Here is a 15,754-nt window from a genome sequence, read left to right as displayed (position 1 = left end):
AGGGAAGTAAATGTTTCCTAGGAAAGACATAGGCATTATTTATGAATTTCCATCTCAGTAAAGAGGACATTGTTACACATTAAGCAGAAGAAAGCTCCCTTTTAATTTACAGTATAGTTATTAGTAAAGAAAGACTTCAAGCACTCACCTCAAGGGCCAGGGTGGTACAAGAAAGGAGGCATCACGGCAGTGACCATGGGAAGAGGGGAACTAGTGCCTCGGAGGATGTCAGCTGCCAGCCAAGGGGAGCGAGGGGACACGTGGCCTGTGCAGAGCTGAGCCCTGTCCCCCTCGCCCGCCTGGGGCAGACAGGACACCACAGGGATGCTTGCATCCTCTGGGAAAGGCACCACCCGGCTGCAGGTGTATTTTTGTGGAGAGAGGGAAGTGGCAGAAGCCCAAGCTGTTGTCCCCATGGAACAGGAGGTTCCCCGTCCCACCCCTGGCTGATGCTGCCACACCTTCACAGCTGTCTGTCACAGCTGCTTAGCCTGCTGCTCTTCACCAGCCTGCTCCTAGCTGCTTGTTCCCTTTTTTATGTTTTTTTCTAAGCCTTTGTTAGGGCTTGGAAATCCAGAGTGATCTTTGTTGCTGTGCAAGTGCACAAGAGATGCATTCTGTTTGGATTTCAAAATAACCCATTAGAGATTAAATGATAATAGGTTTATTTAGAGGCTGAAGGAATTTCCTTCTTATCACGTACAATGCAACGTCACATGGGAGATTAAAGCCCAGAGTAACTTTCAAGGCTATTTTTAATTTGTCCTCAAATAAGGCCTGCTTTTATTAAAAAAAAAAAGGCCTTCAGAGGGAGCGGAGTAGAGTGCTCCTCTGCCATTTTCTGGAATGAATTTGAGCACTGAGCTGTGTCTACATTTTCTTGAGCAGTGCTTATTATAAAATATGCAGAGGAACACAACGTGACTGAGCCTCGCACTCAGCTATGAGTTTAAAAGGCTTTGCACAGGCAGCAGGAGTGGATTGAAGCTGCAGTGGGAATTTTTTTTTTAGACCACTCGTCTGATCTGAACATTGCCTACAGAGAAGCACAAGAGCCTGGCAGAGCAGCTGACGTAACCAGGGTGGATCTGGCGCAACCAGGACACCCCAGCAGCTTGTAAGCCATGAGAAACGGAGCGGGTAGCTCGGTGAAGTGTGCCTGGGGTGAGCTTCATGCTGGATTTGCTGCCGAGGCCACTACACAGAAATACCGCTCCCATGGGAGGCAGCAGGACCTTGCCTTGGCTGGCTAATCCTCAGCTGAGCCCCTCTGAAAAGCTCTTCCCTAACATGGTAAGGGCCAAAAAAGAAAAAATAGAGAAGTTCATGGCTTCTAGAGCAACACAGAGACATCAGTGGTCACATGGAAGGATTTTTCCTACCCAGAACAGCTTTCTGGGCCAGATGCCTGGGGCACAGACTTGTGGCCCATGAGGGCAGTTTCCCTGTGGTGGCATGCCCTGTGGCTAGCTTTCCTTCCCTCCTCGGGTTGCCGTACTGGTGAAAAGCTGTGACAACAGGCAGGACTGACTAGGCGTAAAGCACTGCTACCTCTGCACGGCCCCCAGTAAAAGGTTTCTGCTGTGTCCCATTGGAGCAGAAGGCTACCAACAGCACCTAGTGAGAGAGTCAGGGGGGGAAATACCTACTGAAAGAGAGTTCACGTGTCAGGTGAAAGCTGCCAGCCACCCTGTTTTCCTTTGTGGAGATAACTCTAATGAATAATAACTTGCATTACCACAACATTCAGGAGACCTCACCTCACTGCATGCTGGCCCATGTGGTTCTTGACAGCGGGCTGCTGTTCAGCCGCTTGCAAAAGGGGAGAGGTGCTTTGGAAATAATGGTGAGCTGCAGATTTTGGCATCGCTGGATATCTTCAGACCTGATCTCTGGATGACCTAACCCATCGAGGAAATTGTGAGCTACATGTTCTTCTGGAGAAGGTCCGACCTCGCCATGGGCCTGCCTAGGGCAGCCCTTAGCCAGCAGGGAGATGTGTACTCCAGCCTGACCACCCCCAGGAGAGGAAAACCCACGGTGTGAGGAAACCTGGGCTCCTGTGAAGAAATCCGTGGAGGCAGAGGCCTCCAGAGGGAGCTGTGCACAGTGGAGTGCAGGGACACAAACAAAATGGGTTTATTTCGGTGTCTTTACTTAATTCGATCCATTTATGAAGGGCCGGCCTTGAGAGCTCTCCACGAACCTGAAATGTAGCAGTTAGAAATTGGTTTGAGCAAGAGAATCCTGGCTCCCTTGGACAGATTGCAGGCTTTGCTCCCTCATCTACTTCTTTTTTTTTTTTGTGTACACCTTCCCCTCCTTGATTACTCAATCAGAAACAGAGGAAACTGAGTATAAAGGGAAACGCTAACTATTTTGCAAAGGTCTCCAGATGACGAAATAAATAAAACAAAACAAAAAACAAACAAAGGAAATATTTTTTCCTCTAGGCTTTTGGTTATTCTAGAAGCTGCTTGTAGCACTGGTTGAGTAAAAGCTATTACGTCACGGGTGTAATTTTACACTAGAGAGTAGCTTTTTGTGCTAAACATACATGATCCATGCAAATACAGGTGAATATTTATCTGGTACGTGACACATTGCGTGCTAAGTACGCAAACACTGCAAACTGCCAGAGGTGTAGTAAAGGGAGATGAGACTGTGGGCACCGGGGTTGCTTTAGAGACGTCTTCCCCCCACCCCCAGCCCTTGCAAGCACCTCTGTGTAGTTTGCTCAAATATTGACTATTATTTTGATGGTCTGAATGGGATCCAGCTTGTGCATTGCTCTTCTGGCGTGCAGAGTCTTTTTCTAATGGTTGGCATTAAAATCAGAAAATGAGTACTCGGGAGTTATATAATTGCTGGCTCATTGGCCTCTTTTTTTTTTTTCCACTCTTTCTCCCAGCAGAGGTTTATACTTTGACCACAGATATTTTCCTAAGGTTGAAACTTTGTATAAGTTTCAACGTTATGTTGAGTATGAGTTCCTAAACAAACAAGCGTGTCAAGTGCCTAGAGGCCATGTAAAATACGGGATGAAAAAAAAGGAGGGGAAAGGAACTGACTACTGTTATTAGTAAGTGAGATTTCATGTTTAACAAAACCAAGAGTAATTTTAAACAGTGGAAAGCTGGCTTTCCCTTGAGACCTCCATTTAGGATAGCTTAAATTCTATAATAATTGCATACTACAAGAAAGACATAGAGATTCTGGATCGAGTCCAGAGAAGGGCAATGAGGCTGGTCAGGGGTCTACAGCACAAATGTTATGGGGAACGGCTGAGGGAACTGGGGTTGTTTAGCCCGGAGAAAAGGAGTCTGAGGGGAGACCTTATCGCTCTCTACAGCTACCTGAAAGGAGGGTGTAGCAAGGTGGGGGTCGGTCTCTTCTCAGTAACAGGTGGTAGGACGAGAGGAAACAAGTTATGCCAGGGGAGGTTTAGATTGGATATTAGGAAAAATTTCTTCACCGAAAGGGTTACCAAGCGCTGGAACAGGCTGCCCAGGGAAGTGGTGGAATCGCTATCCCTGAAGGTATTTAAAAGACAGGTAGACGTGGTGCTGAGGGACACGGTTTAGCGGTGATTTTGGCAGTGTTAGGTTGATGGTTGGATTCAATGATCTTAAATGTCCCTTCCAACCAAAATGGTTCTATGATTCTATATGCTTAACTTTGCCCGTTGTTTTCTATTGTCTTTAGTACAGCTGCTGATCTCCTTAGCCTGCAAGACTCGCTCAATCTCTGCAGTCACAGCCCCTGGCCGTGGTTCACGGCTGAGCTGGCTGTCCGTGGCGCTCGGCCTTTGCCAGCGGCCTCGGCTCCTGTGGCTTTCCCCCGCTGGCAGGAAGGCCGGGTGTGCCGGGTGACCGCACTGAGCTCTGACCCCAAGCGGCGCCCTGGCTTCAGGGAGAGGAGATTCCCTGAACAGACCGACCAGGCTGGCCAGGCATGACAGCACCGGCAGCCGGGCCGGGCCTGGCCCGGCCTAAGGGAGTCCGCAGCAGCCCGTCGCGCTGCCTCGGGTCCGGCCCGTCGCCGGACGGTGCCGTGGGCTGTTCGGGCGGTGCGTGTCCCGCGCGGGGGCCTTCCCGCCCCCGCCTCACGAGCCCGGGGGAAGCGCCGAGTTGGCGGCGGCCGGGAGACGGCGGGAGCCACCGCCAGCGGCGGGGACCCGGCGGCCGGCAGAACGCCGGGGGGCGGGGCGAGATGCTGCGCCCGCCGCCGATTGGTGCGCCCGGGCCAACCCCACGCTTCCCATTGGCCGCCCTGAGGCGTCACTCCCAGTGTCGGGGGGCTGGACTTCCTCGTTGCCGTGGCGGCAGCGGCGGGGCAGGTGAGCGGCGGAGAGAGGGGCTGTGGCGGCCGTCGGGGAACGGGGGCAAAGGGAGGGGTCGGCGGCAGCTGCTTGCCTTGGGTGTCCCGCTCGGCGCGGTCAGAGCCTTGCCGCGTTGGACCCCCAACCGTTGCGCGGGAGTCGGGCCTGGCCGGTGGAGGGAAAGCCCCGTTCCCCGGCGGGGCCGCTGCAGGTCCTGGTACCGGAATGGTGCGTGGCGGGGAGGGGGGAGCGGAGACGGGGCAAAAAGCAACGGCGGCGGGGTGAGGGTGCAGGGAGCATCACGGTGGCATGGCGGAGCCCCGCCGCCCCCTGGCGCAGGATGCGCGTCCCCGGGCGGGGCCTCCCCGGGCCCGGTGCGGGGAGCCGGGGGCGGCGGCGGGGCTGCGGCAGGAGCCGGTCAGCGCTGCTGCTGCATCACCGGTCGCGGGTGGCCGTGGGGCGGGCAGGGGGCTGCTGCCGTGGGGTGCCGGGGCTGGGGGCGACGGCGGGTGCCCGAGGCCCGGGGGGGGTGGGGGGGTCGGTGTGCCCGCCGGTCCCCGCGGGGAACCTGGGCCTGGGGTTGGGGGGCAGCAGTGTTAAGCACGGAAGCCAAGAAGCCTGTGCCCGGGGTGAAGGCAGGGAGGTGTTCTTCTCACTGGGACTGCAAAATGGAGATGATGGGGAGGGTGTCGCATTTGGTTTTTATTTATCTATTTTTAAATGTTGTTTTTTTTCCTATAGGGATGCCTCTTGCTGAGGCTGTGTGGGTTATACAGCAGAAATGCTCTGTTTCTGCTGTAACTTGTTCCCTGTTGCACCTTGTATTCTCTTGCTCTGCAGCCTGGTCTGCACTGGACATTGATTTGGAGTAGAACGAAGGCAAAAGGAAGGAAAAAAAAAAAAGTGGGCTTGGAGGCATAGTGGCAGAAAGAAGCAGTAAATCCCTTCATTGTTGGGCAATGCTGATAAAAGGAGCACATTTGCTAGTTGAAATCTCACAAACAACAGGGAAGGAAGAAACTTGTTTATTGATGCCCTGCCAGTTGGCAGATCTCTTTGTTTAGAGAGCCTTCAGCCTTGAGTGTTGCTTGTTGCAAGCGCAATGTTTACTTAACTAACTTTTCCAGAAAGGGCACACTTGTGGTTGCAGCTATAGCTTTAGAGTATATTTGTACGATTATGTGAAGAGACTGTGTATGTCACGATAGCTATGAAAAAGAAAGAAAAAGGGGGGGGGAAGGGCAAAGTAAAACACATCCTGTCATGATCTTACATGCAGCATTATTATTTTACCAAACCACCATGGTTGTTTTCTCACCAAAGGATATATACTTAGTATGTTAGCTGAGCCTTATTATAGCAGAGGGTGGTTCTTCCATCCACAATACATTGCCTCAAAATATTCCCCACAGTGTGAGATTTTCCTTTCTCTAGCTGTGCTGTGTATGTCCTTCACTGCTTTGATGGTGAATTGTTCCTGGAATGTCAGCGTTTGAGGAGGTTGAGTTATACCTTTCTCCCCTCCCCTCTCCTTCCCTTCCCTCTTCCCCCCCCCTTTTTTTTTTTTCCTTTATATGGGGAGTCTCTGCAAATGACCAGCTTTGTGTTGCATCTGTTCTTATCTCTAAAATATAAATACTAAGCTGGCTGTGTTGTGATCTGTGAAGAACAGGAATAGGTGATGTGGTTGGGTACTGCTGCTCTTGCACTTTTTGCAATCCAGTTTTTAAAAGGGACTGGGAATGCACTAACTGGTGCATTTAAAAAAAAAAAAAAACACAAAACTACCTTATCTAAGTGCTTGTCCTCTGAGGGTAAAAATTCAACTTTCTTAAGATGTATTGAGCTAAGCACTAGGAATAATTAGTCACTTTTAAAATTTCAGGTAAATGAATATAAACCTTATCTGTATTTTATATATGTGTGTATGTGCAGGCACACATCTGTGTTAGTGCCTGCCCACACTAGAAACTTTTTATAGAATTGTTTTAGAATAAGGAGGGTATGCAGCTTGTAGAGGTAGTTTGCAGTATAACATTTTTACTTCCTCCGCTAATGTCAAAGAAGAGTAACTGCCTTAACCAGATTGGAAACGGAGCGTGAAATTGTCATTTGAAGCCTTGTTGTGTTTCAGGACACAGCTCCTACTTGAACACATGATGTATTAAGACTTGCAGCAGCTTTTCTGGGGGGAGAAAAAAATCAAACATTAAAACAGTTGTGGTTTTTAAAATGTGTTATGTCTTCAAAATAAGTAAATTGAAAATGTGGCTTACCAGGCCGATAGAAAATATTTGGTTGTGCCCATACACTCAAATGGAAAGTGTCTATGTCGGTTTTTACTCGTAAGTGGGAAGTGCTGCTCTGTCCCCTTGGAATAGAGCTGCACAGGGATTTATCAGCAAAATGTTTGGTGGATGGGGGTGGGATTCAAGGGAGATGCTTTTAAAAAAAATAACCAAAAATCTATTTAAGACCAGATTTTCTGAAGGATCTGGCATGCCTCATCATCTGCCATAGGGATTGCTAAACTTCAGGGTGCTTCAGAAAGTCTGGCCACTAACGTGAATGATGGATGAACTCCTCTGATATATCACCCTAGTGTGCATATCGATTACTAGGAGTTTGAACTCTTCCTGTTTTAAATAGCGTCTTACCAGGAGAAAAACCTGTCTCTTGCCACTCACGTCACATCCCCCCTGCCCATTACAGCAACTTCTTGTGTGGAATATGAACACAAGGAAAGTAATTAAAGTATTTTTAGCATTTTAAATGAAATTAGCACTAGGAAAAATGACTGTAGTCTATGGGGAGCAGACTGTTCAGGAACCCTTTTAGAAAGATATCCCAAATTAATATTTAGCTCATATTCTACCATGTCATTGTAGTTCAAGTCATATAGTGGTAAAATCTTTCAGCTCAGAGGCAAGATCCACTTGTACTAGCAGGGAATGTGATCTTTGGATCTCCAGGTTTGCTCTATTGTGGTGCTTATATCTTCATAACAAGGTAATTCCCCAGTCTGAGAGAAATGGCAGTCCCAGATTTCTGCTGTTTCAGGTGTCAGTTTTGAAATGATTCCCTGCCTTAAGCGTTGCCACCTTCAGGGTGTTACTTACGCTGGGTTTTTTTTTGAGGCAACATGAAGTTCACTATAAATATAGCAGTTGTGTCATTTAAAGCACATGCATGCACTTTAATTTTTCTGCGTCCCATGGCATTCCTATTCTTAGTGTAGGAAATAGTGTAGGCAGTGTAGAGGGTATCTTCCATCAGGCTTTTGTGTTGAGGGGAAATAAGCACAGAGTGTGCACAACTGATTTAACTAGAAAGAGTCCTGTGACTACCTGCTTTTTTCCTCTGGGTGCTTTGGAGCTGGCCGGTGATAAGCACACATGTGGATGTGCATGAATTGAATTATGCTATAAAGGAGCAAGGGCTGATTAGAGATAAATGGGATTCATAGTATGCTTTAGAGCACCTAATAAGAGATGCTAGTAAATGGTTTGTGGTAGGAAATTGCACCACTGATGAAGTAGAACTGAAAAATCCAATCCTTTCCCTCCCCCATCCATCTCAGCCCTGCCTCAGTGGAAGGGACTGCAACTGACAGGCAAGGATAGTGAGGTAAGAGATGCTTAGGGCTTAGATTAGGAAAGGCTTTATTGCTAATACCTAGAGCCTGAATTAGCACCAAGCTTTGGAAACAAACTGAACGCACATGTTTCCTATCCGCTCAGTGTGGGAGAAGGAATCTCGTTTCCTCGAGGAATCTTTCGCACTTCAAGGGTTACTTTTTGCTTTTTGATCCTGTGCTGAGGTAGTAAATGCTGCTGCTGCTGTAAATTGCCTTAGCTTAAAACTTGGCATGGTGAGTCATAAGACTTGATGTCTCGGATCTTTCATTTTATTCTCTTCTTTCTTCTTCCCTTTACAAAAAAAAGCTTTAATTGCTTTCTGGTTCAAGCAGAGGAGTTCTCAATGTCTTATTAATATAGCATGTTTAACAAATAACCCAAACCTATTGAGATTAGGAGTGACAAGTGAGTGTTACTAAAATCTTTCACATGCTGCTTCTGGAATAAGAGCTGTTTCCCTCCCCCCAGTTTTTATGCACTAGCATTCTGTTGTCATTATCAATTTTAGGCTGAGTAATTCCTTGGGCCTTTTTATATAGCTGTGTTTTTTCCCTTCCCATGTTACCCTATTTTGAAATCCCTGACTTTCACTGAGCGCAGCAGAAGAGATAACACCTGACTGCTGGCAAGTTGCGTCAATGTTATCTGTATGTTGCTGTCGGGGCCAAGCTGTCACTGTGCTGCTCCACGTGAACTGCTGCTGCTTGGGAAGTTCTTGCTGCAGTTTCGGGATGTGTGTGTACGTGCATGTATTTGGGTGCAAGAATGTGTTCAGTTGAGCAAAATACTTCTTAATCTGGGTTTATCAGAAATAATACAGTTCTGCATTGGCCGGTGTACCACAAAGGCCTATGTCGGTCTGTTCAGGACTAGTTTGACCGCCTTTGAGATATATTTTAAAGATTTCTTTAAGCAGTGCTCTCAAATATGACACTATAACTCTAAAAGTTCAGGTTTGGACCCATCAGTCTAAAAAGCATCACGGTTGGTTTGGGGAGATGGTTGATTTTTGATTTTTTTTTTTTTGAAGCAGAGTGATTTTTAGTGTAATATAAGCTCAGGTCTGCCGTGTTTCAGAACACTTCTACTGCCTTACAGATGGAGATGGCCAGGGCATGAAGGTGCTGACTCAGTACCTGAGCTGAGCTGTCTTGATTCCTCTTTGTTTGTCTGTGCAATGGTGGAAATCCCTTTTTACCATCAGTCCACAAGCCTAACAGTCATGTAGGAAATGCCCTTTTTGGTTGTTTCCACCTCCTGTTCTGAGCAGCTCATCTCTGAGCAGATCTGTGAGATCACTTGTTGAGTACTTGCTTTATTCACACTCCTTCCCCTCTTTCCCTTGCCCAGGAAGGATACATGACTTGCTGAAAAGAGAGAAAATGCTATGCTGGGGATACTCGTCTTTTGGACAACCTGGGATAGGTAGCAACCTCCAGGTCATCATTCCTGAACCGCAGGTGTATGGATTCATTCATGACAGAAATGTCAAGGAGGTGGCATGTGGAGGAAACCACTCTGTGTTCCTGTTGGAAGATGGGGAAGTGTATACCTGTGGCTTGAACACCAAAGGCCAACTGGGGCATGACTGTGAAGGAAGCAAGCCAGGTAAGTCTGTTTCTATATGTGCTTCAAACTCTCTTGAGGCTGGTGGGCTAGGAAGATCATGGAAGCTGCTTTGTGTTGTTTGCTATGGAGCTGGGGCAGCTAACAGAGCTGAAGATTATGTGTGATAACACAGTAATGATGCTGAATAATATTTGCTGGCTCAGGAAAGCTAAAGCTGAGCAGCATGGGCGGGGAGACAGGTCTGCTCAGTTTGTCTGGGAAATGCATCAAAACAGAGGCAAGCGCAGATGGTCTCAGGGCAGATTTTGTTATTTGGCATTATGTTGCCTTTTTTATAAAAGGGAGGAGAAGGCCATGAGTCACAAGTGTCGTCTGCTTTGTCTTTCCAACTGTGCTGCATCCTTATGCCTACTCTTGTGCAGTTATTGTTGGGAATTTTCTCATTTACCTCAAAGAGAATAGATCTGTATTGAGTATAGTTGTGGAGAATAAATTTGCTTTTGGCCAAGAGGGTTTATAAATTTTGTTTTCCCCTCTTGGAAATACTTTGTTGACTTGTGCCTTCTCCCCTTCATGCTTTCTTAATCTAGAAGGAGGTCATTGTAGCCTTGTGTTCCACAGACTCAAATTGCATTGCCTTCATTGTGTTCTAACAGGCAGAACCACAGGCAGCTAATGCCTCTCCTTCCCAGGGTGAAGAAGTGGTTTAAGAGTGGTTTAATTGTGTATTGTTACTCTGAGAAGCCCTGAAGCCTTACTGACTTTCTTTTGAATGTTGGACTTCCAATTCGCTTTTCATTAACTACTTGGTTTTGGCATGTGGTAAAGATACAGGTATTTCTGTTTCCGTAATATAATAAAAATGCCTCCGTGGGTAATCAGAGCATAAGACATCATCATTCTTCAAACTGCCGGGTACCCTCTGTAGGACTTGGGGCTTCTGTAGCTTACCTTATTATTGCACAATAGATACAAAATATCTAGTTTCCCATGTAGTATGTGCAAATCTGACCTGACTGATTCCACTACTCTTTTTTTCTGTCTGTGTGACTTCTGTCTCTTTCTCTCAAGCATGAGGTGATAGACATGGCATGCTGGATGTCCTTGATGCTGGATTAGAGGAGTTGACCTTGAATCTGCCCTCTTTTGCTTTTCCTAAAAGTGGTTTTTAGGCAATTACTAAAAGAGGTCAGGTCTGTCAGGAATGCTTAAGTCCTGTCTGCACAACCACTGTTCATCTTCTGAGGACCTGTAAACTTAGGCCCTTGAATTAATGAGATGCTTAGGAAAAGGAAGCCGAGCCTAGTGAGTATTTCACCTGACCTGATGAGGATACTTTTTCCTGTAAGTCCCCTAACTAGCTGTGTGACTATAGTGCAGAGGCCCCAGAAATTCAGTACTATTGTTCTGTGTGCTGTAAAGATCTGTACTCTGAGAAACACCTTTGGCCTAGCCTGCTGTGTGTCCATAAAGAAAAGCAAGCATAAAATGGTAATGAAAATGGAGGCTTCACAGCGAGTAGATCAGAGCTGGGAATGGATCGCATGAATCCTGAATGCTGAAGTGTAGACCTCTAGCAAATAGGTAATCCTGCTTTCAGCTAGGAACCTAGAAGAGGTGCAGTCTGAGATTTGTAAATAGAAATAAAAATTTATTTGGATTTGATCCCAAATGCCCATCGGCACTTTAAATTATGGGACTGTTACTAAGATGTGACGCTAACTTGCAGTTATTCTGAAAAAGGTTCTGCAGTGCCGTTCTCTGAGGAGCCTGTGACCATCCTTGAGAAACCGCGTTTCTCTCCTGACACAGCTCTGCTGGCTCTGCCTGCCATGGAGTTTCTGCTGGCTGGGGCAGGTGGGAGGGCTGTGCTGTAAAGTAGGGAATAACTTCTCTTTTTAGCTCATGGTGAACAGCCACAGCAATCTTTGTGATAACAACAAACTGGGGGAGAGTCCCATCCCACACACTGCTTTGTGTGGGTCCGCTTTGGCTTGCAGCAATGGGAACTGAATTTCTTAGTTCTCTTTTGCAAAGAGGAACAAGAAGAATCAAGCCCTCCTCTTTCTACCCCACCTCCCCTGCAGGGGATTAAAGACAGCCTTACACCTTCTGTATAGAAAGGTATGTCAAAGATCATCTTTCTTACTCTCCGTTAGTTGTGGACCAATGAATAAAGACATGGTAGGAGGTGAAGACGTATGTGTGAGGTGTAGGGTCCTGAGCTGTTGAAGATGATAGAGAGAAGACTGCCAGCAGGTATTTGAGGGAGAGAATGGGAGAAATGCCTGGAACTGGGAGTCTTGCAAGTTACATCTCTCCAGCCTCTGCCAGGCAGGGCAGTGTGGGCTGAGGCCTCTTGGTTTTACTGCCTTTTGGTTTGATACTGCCTAGCCTGTGAGGGCAGCTAAAAGTGGCTGACCTCTGCCTAGTTCTGGAAGTGAGCTGCATCGCCTTCTGTGGGGGGCTGTGATCCAGAACTGATTGTCCCCTCCAGGCAGCCTCTGGAGAGCCCCCTCTGGACTTTAGAAATGCTTACCATGGCCTGCAGAGCAGCTTGGTTGTGTTTGAGGGTGACATCAGGACATGAAAATATGCAGGGGCTCTTGAACCTCTTGAAGGCTGTATAAAAATGCTAGATGACTTCAGAGGGGTGGAGTTATCTCATTCCTGCTGCCCAGGTCTGTCATCATAAGAGGAAACTCCCTTTTACCTCTCAACTTTTTTTTTGTGTGTGTGTATGTGAGACATATTCTGCCAGCATGCTAAAAAGCTTCGGTTTGTGTTTTCAGAATATGATCATGTTGTTTATCGAGAAATGGTTATTTCCCAGGATGATGTCCTTGTGAATAAAATTCTGGGACTTTATAATGCACTGAACATGGGTTTAACCCTGTTCTCCTTGAAAAGCTTGCAGGTTTTACTAATGACTTCCAGTGGGAGAAGGGTTGTTATATTTGCAGTGAGTGCTTTTTGAAGACTTTGCCTCCCTTTCTTCCCTTATGATGTATTCCAAATAATTATTTTTATTTCCTCCTGTTCTGTTGCCCATTTACACATATTTTTAACAGGAAGATTCAATTTTGCCTCTCATTCATGCTACTCACAAAAACATCACACAGTGGCATAAAAGTGTGTTTCGGTAATTCCTCTTTGAGGAGCCCTTTAGAAGGGCACCTTTTGAAATGAAAGAAACTTGTTAATTAAAAGCTGTGTTTACTGTCACATCAATTGAGCTTTGTGGACGCAATGCAGAGACAGGATAGCAACCAGTGAAGTGATTCTTGTGCCTCTCCTCTACAGGGAACAGAAATTACTGGGGGAGTATGGTGTCAGTGGAAGAGTATGAGTCAATAGAAGTTTATTTTCTGGAAGTGCCTGTTCCTTGGATTTTACACTGTGGTGGTAAAATTAATATTTAAGATGTCTAAGAAGTTTATCCTAACTAAAAGAGCATTCCTTTCGACTAAAAGCTAACAGCCTGTGATTGTTTCTAACCCCGCTTCTGAGTTAGGGTAATACTGGTTGTGCCACTCCTACGGGCTCCACCAAGAGCCATCTCCCCACGTTGTCATGCTATTTACTGTTTCATTCCTTCCTTGAATTGTGGTGGTTAGCAAGCTACATGAAGAGTCCATCCCTCTTGGGGATGGATACCTGGCTTTGTTAATATTGAAATGATTGTTTTTCCTCATTTTTCTCTTCTTCTCCCCTGCCCTGAAACGGTCTATAGTTTGTGTCTCTGCAGTCACTTGGCAGGGATGCAGAGAGAGAGACACTGTCCCAGTGTTCTGTCAGCATGACCATAGTTAATAAAGCTTCTGTCTGACCCGTCCTAATTTTTACTTGTGTTGTTACGCACTTGAGAGTCCCCAGCGTCTCTGACAATACCATAGGAGAAGCAACTTGGCGATGTGTTGTGAAGCATTGAGCCCACTGTTCCGCAAAATCAGTCTGAGTTTGCATTAATTTCCTGAGCATCATCAGGTGTTAGCACACGTTATGTCTCTAATGGGAAGTGATAAATTTTTTACTGCAATAGGTTTAGGAAACAAGAAACTTATTCTCTGTAACTTTATCTAAATTTCCACTTCTTCAGCCCTGTAACTTCACTTGGATTGATTTTCTTTAGGTCTGACATGATGTCTTGACTCTCTGTGGTGTTTCTTAGATAAATGTGTTTTATCTGAATGTGCATGCGTATGCTGGGGAACAAAAGACATACACAGGTACTTAAGGTAAAGGATCTTTTGGGATCCAGGGTGAGCGTGTAGAGAAGTGTATAGAGAAGTGTAGAACAACTAGGTAGTTGTTAGTCATAAAGCTTTAGGAATATGCTTGAGTCTGAGATGTAGAACTTGTTTTCTGGTCTAGAGATTTGTTCTCTGCAAGTCATTCAGACTTTATTTGACTTCTGCTGGTGAGAAAACCTGGGCTTTGGTAATTACTGTCTCAAGGAAGTTACAGGAAAATGTCTGGTGCCAAATTTGCCTCAAACTTTTCCTCTGGTAACATACAGCAGACAAACCCATGCTCTTTTACCAAATTTCCTGTCTGGGTGGAAATGTGCAGGGTAGCATTGCTTCTGCGTGCATTATGGACTCTATCTGCTCATAGCTGCAGGGCTAGAAATATCATAATTATGTTCGCTCTCTCTTAAAAAAAAAAACAACCCAAAAAACAAAACCCAGAAAAACAGAAAAATAAAAAACAAACAAACAAGTCAGAAAAAACCCACCAAAACAAAAACCCCCACTACATGATCCAGATTCCCTGGATTTCTCTGAGCTCAGTGGCCTTTCTTTTCAAACATAAATCCACTTGTCCTGAACTTCAGCACAGGGTTACAGTGACCAGAGACCTTGGTGCTCACTGCGGCATGCCTGTTAATCATAAACCCTGTAACAGCTGAGAATTCAGATGCGCGACCTGCTTGGAAGGACAGTCTGTATGGATCTTCCTCTTTTAGCTTCTTCCTGGTGGGTGAAAAGTCAGCCAGGAGGCCCTGGTGGCTCAGGAGGAGAGGTGGCAGGGCTTGTGTTGGAAGCAGCCGTGGCAGTGAGCAGGTTGTAGATGAGGAGGTAGGCTGCTGCATTGAATAGGTAAGGTTGAGGGCTGCTCCCAGGTGAGATGACAGTGCCAGGAGAATGGTAAGGTTCCCCTGCCTTCCTCCTCTTTGCACGAGGAGTGAAACAGGAAAAAACGAGCTAAAACCCCAGTAATGCCAGGAGGTTCCCCATAGCAGGCTTTTCACAGGGAATGTGAGACAGTTTTGTCCCCCTGTTTGGGCATGGAGCTGAGGCTCAGCACGCAGCTATTGCGATGCTTCCCAAGTGCTGTGGTCTGGGAGAGTCCTGCTTCGCATTCATCACGTTTTCTCTACACTGCATGCTCTAAAAGGAGTGGTAGGGGCACGACAGCCCGGCTTGTAGGCATGGTTTCTGCCAAAGCCTGGGAGGACGTGCCTGGAAAGGAGCATGCTGAGGGATCTGTGGGGAGGGATGGAGACACCCGGGGGACAGAGGCCCTTGCAGAGTCAGGCCTTGGGTGCTGGCCTGCAGCACCTGACTTTAAACCAGAAAAAATAACAAAGGAAGGGTAAGGACACAACTTATGTTTCAGCACCTGTTGTAAATTATAAAAAGAGTCAGATTATTAAAATGGCCACCTCTTGCAGAGTCAGGTGTGTTTGTTTGTACTTACCCTTTTCCCTTCTTTGATCGCTCACAGGATCTGACCAAGCTATTTGAAGTAATTGTTACGCGTTCAGTAGTGACTGCAGCAACATCCAGCAATGTGGACTCATGTTATGGTGTGTCCATCTCAGCTGATTTAGTGCAATTTGGGCTTCAGGATGATTTTAGGCTTCAAAATCAGAAGGTTGTATTTAAAAATGACTTCATGTAGAAACAGTATGTATATGATCAAATGAGAAATAAAATCAAAGGAAGTCTTTTCCCTTAGGTATCTTATATATGCATGCATTGTGTTGAATTGCTTGGCTGGGGGCTCTGAATATGCCAAATATTTATAGTGGGCTGTTTTAAAATTTGCGTGATCTGGATCATGAGAACTGACTTCTACCAATACTCTCTGAGACTGCAGGATTAGGAGACCCTAAACTGAGGAGAGATAAGGCTCTTTATGAGAGCCTGAACCAGTAGAAATCTGGTCTCTTGTCAGTAAAGAAATTTACAGTCTGAGCCTGAATTGGCTGTAATGTGTT

At 46.3% G+C, this 15,754-nt stretch overlaps 1 protein-coding gene across 7 annotated transcripts in view; it reads left to right on the top strand.

The window, feature by feature from the left end:
• The first annotated feature begins 4,294 nt into the window (after positions 1-4,294).
• HERC3 (HECT and RLD domain containing E3 ubiquitin protein ligase 3) overlaps positions 4,295-15,754 on the top strand; it is a 53,067-nt gene continuing 41,607 nt past the window's right edge. For 2 of the 7 annotated variants that reach the window (XM_074589604.1, XM_074589600.1), the window contains exons 1-2: positions 4,295-4,339; positions 9,310-9,567. In XM_074589604.1, the coding sequence (XP_074445705.1) occupies positions 9,342-9,567 (226 nt within the window). In that variant the 5' untranslated portion in view covers positions 4,295-4,339; positions 9,310-9,341. The other 5 variants (XM_074589598.1, XM_074589602.1, XM_074589599.1 and 2 more) reach the window with 5 other exon arrangements.

This window comes from Larus michahellis, chromosome 5 (genome assembly GCF_964199755.1).
Source record: "Larus michahellis chromosome 5, bLarMic1.1, whole genome shotgun sequence".
NCBI classification, from domain to species: domain Eukaryota; kingdom Metazoa; phylum Chordata; class Aves; order Charadriiformes; family Laridae; genus Larus; species Larus michahellis.
Note: the sequence above shows the minus strand (reverse complement) of the source record. Positions and strands in the feature narration are given on the sequence as shown.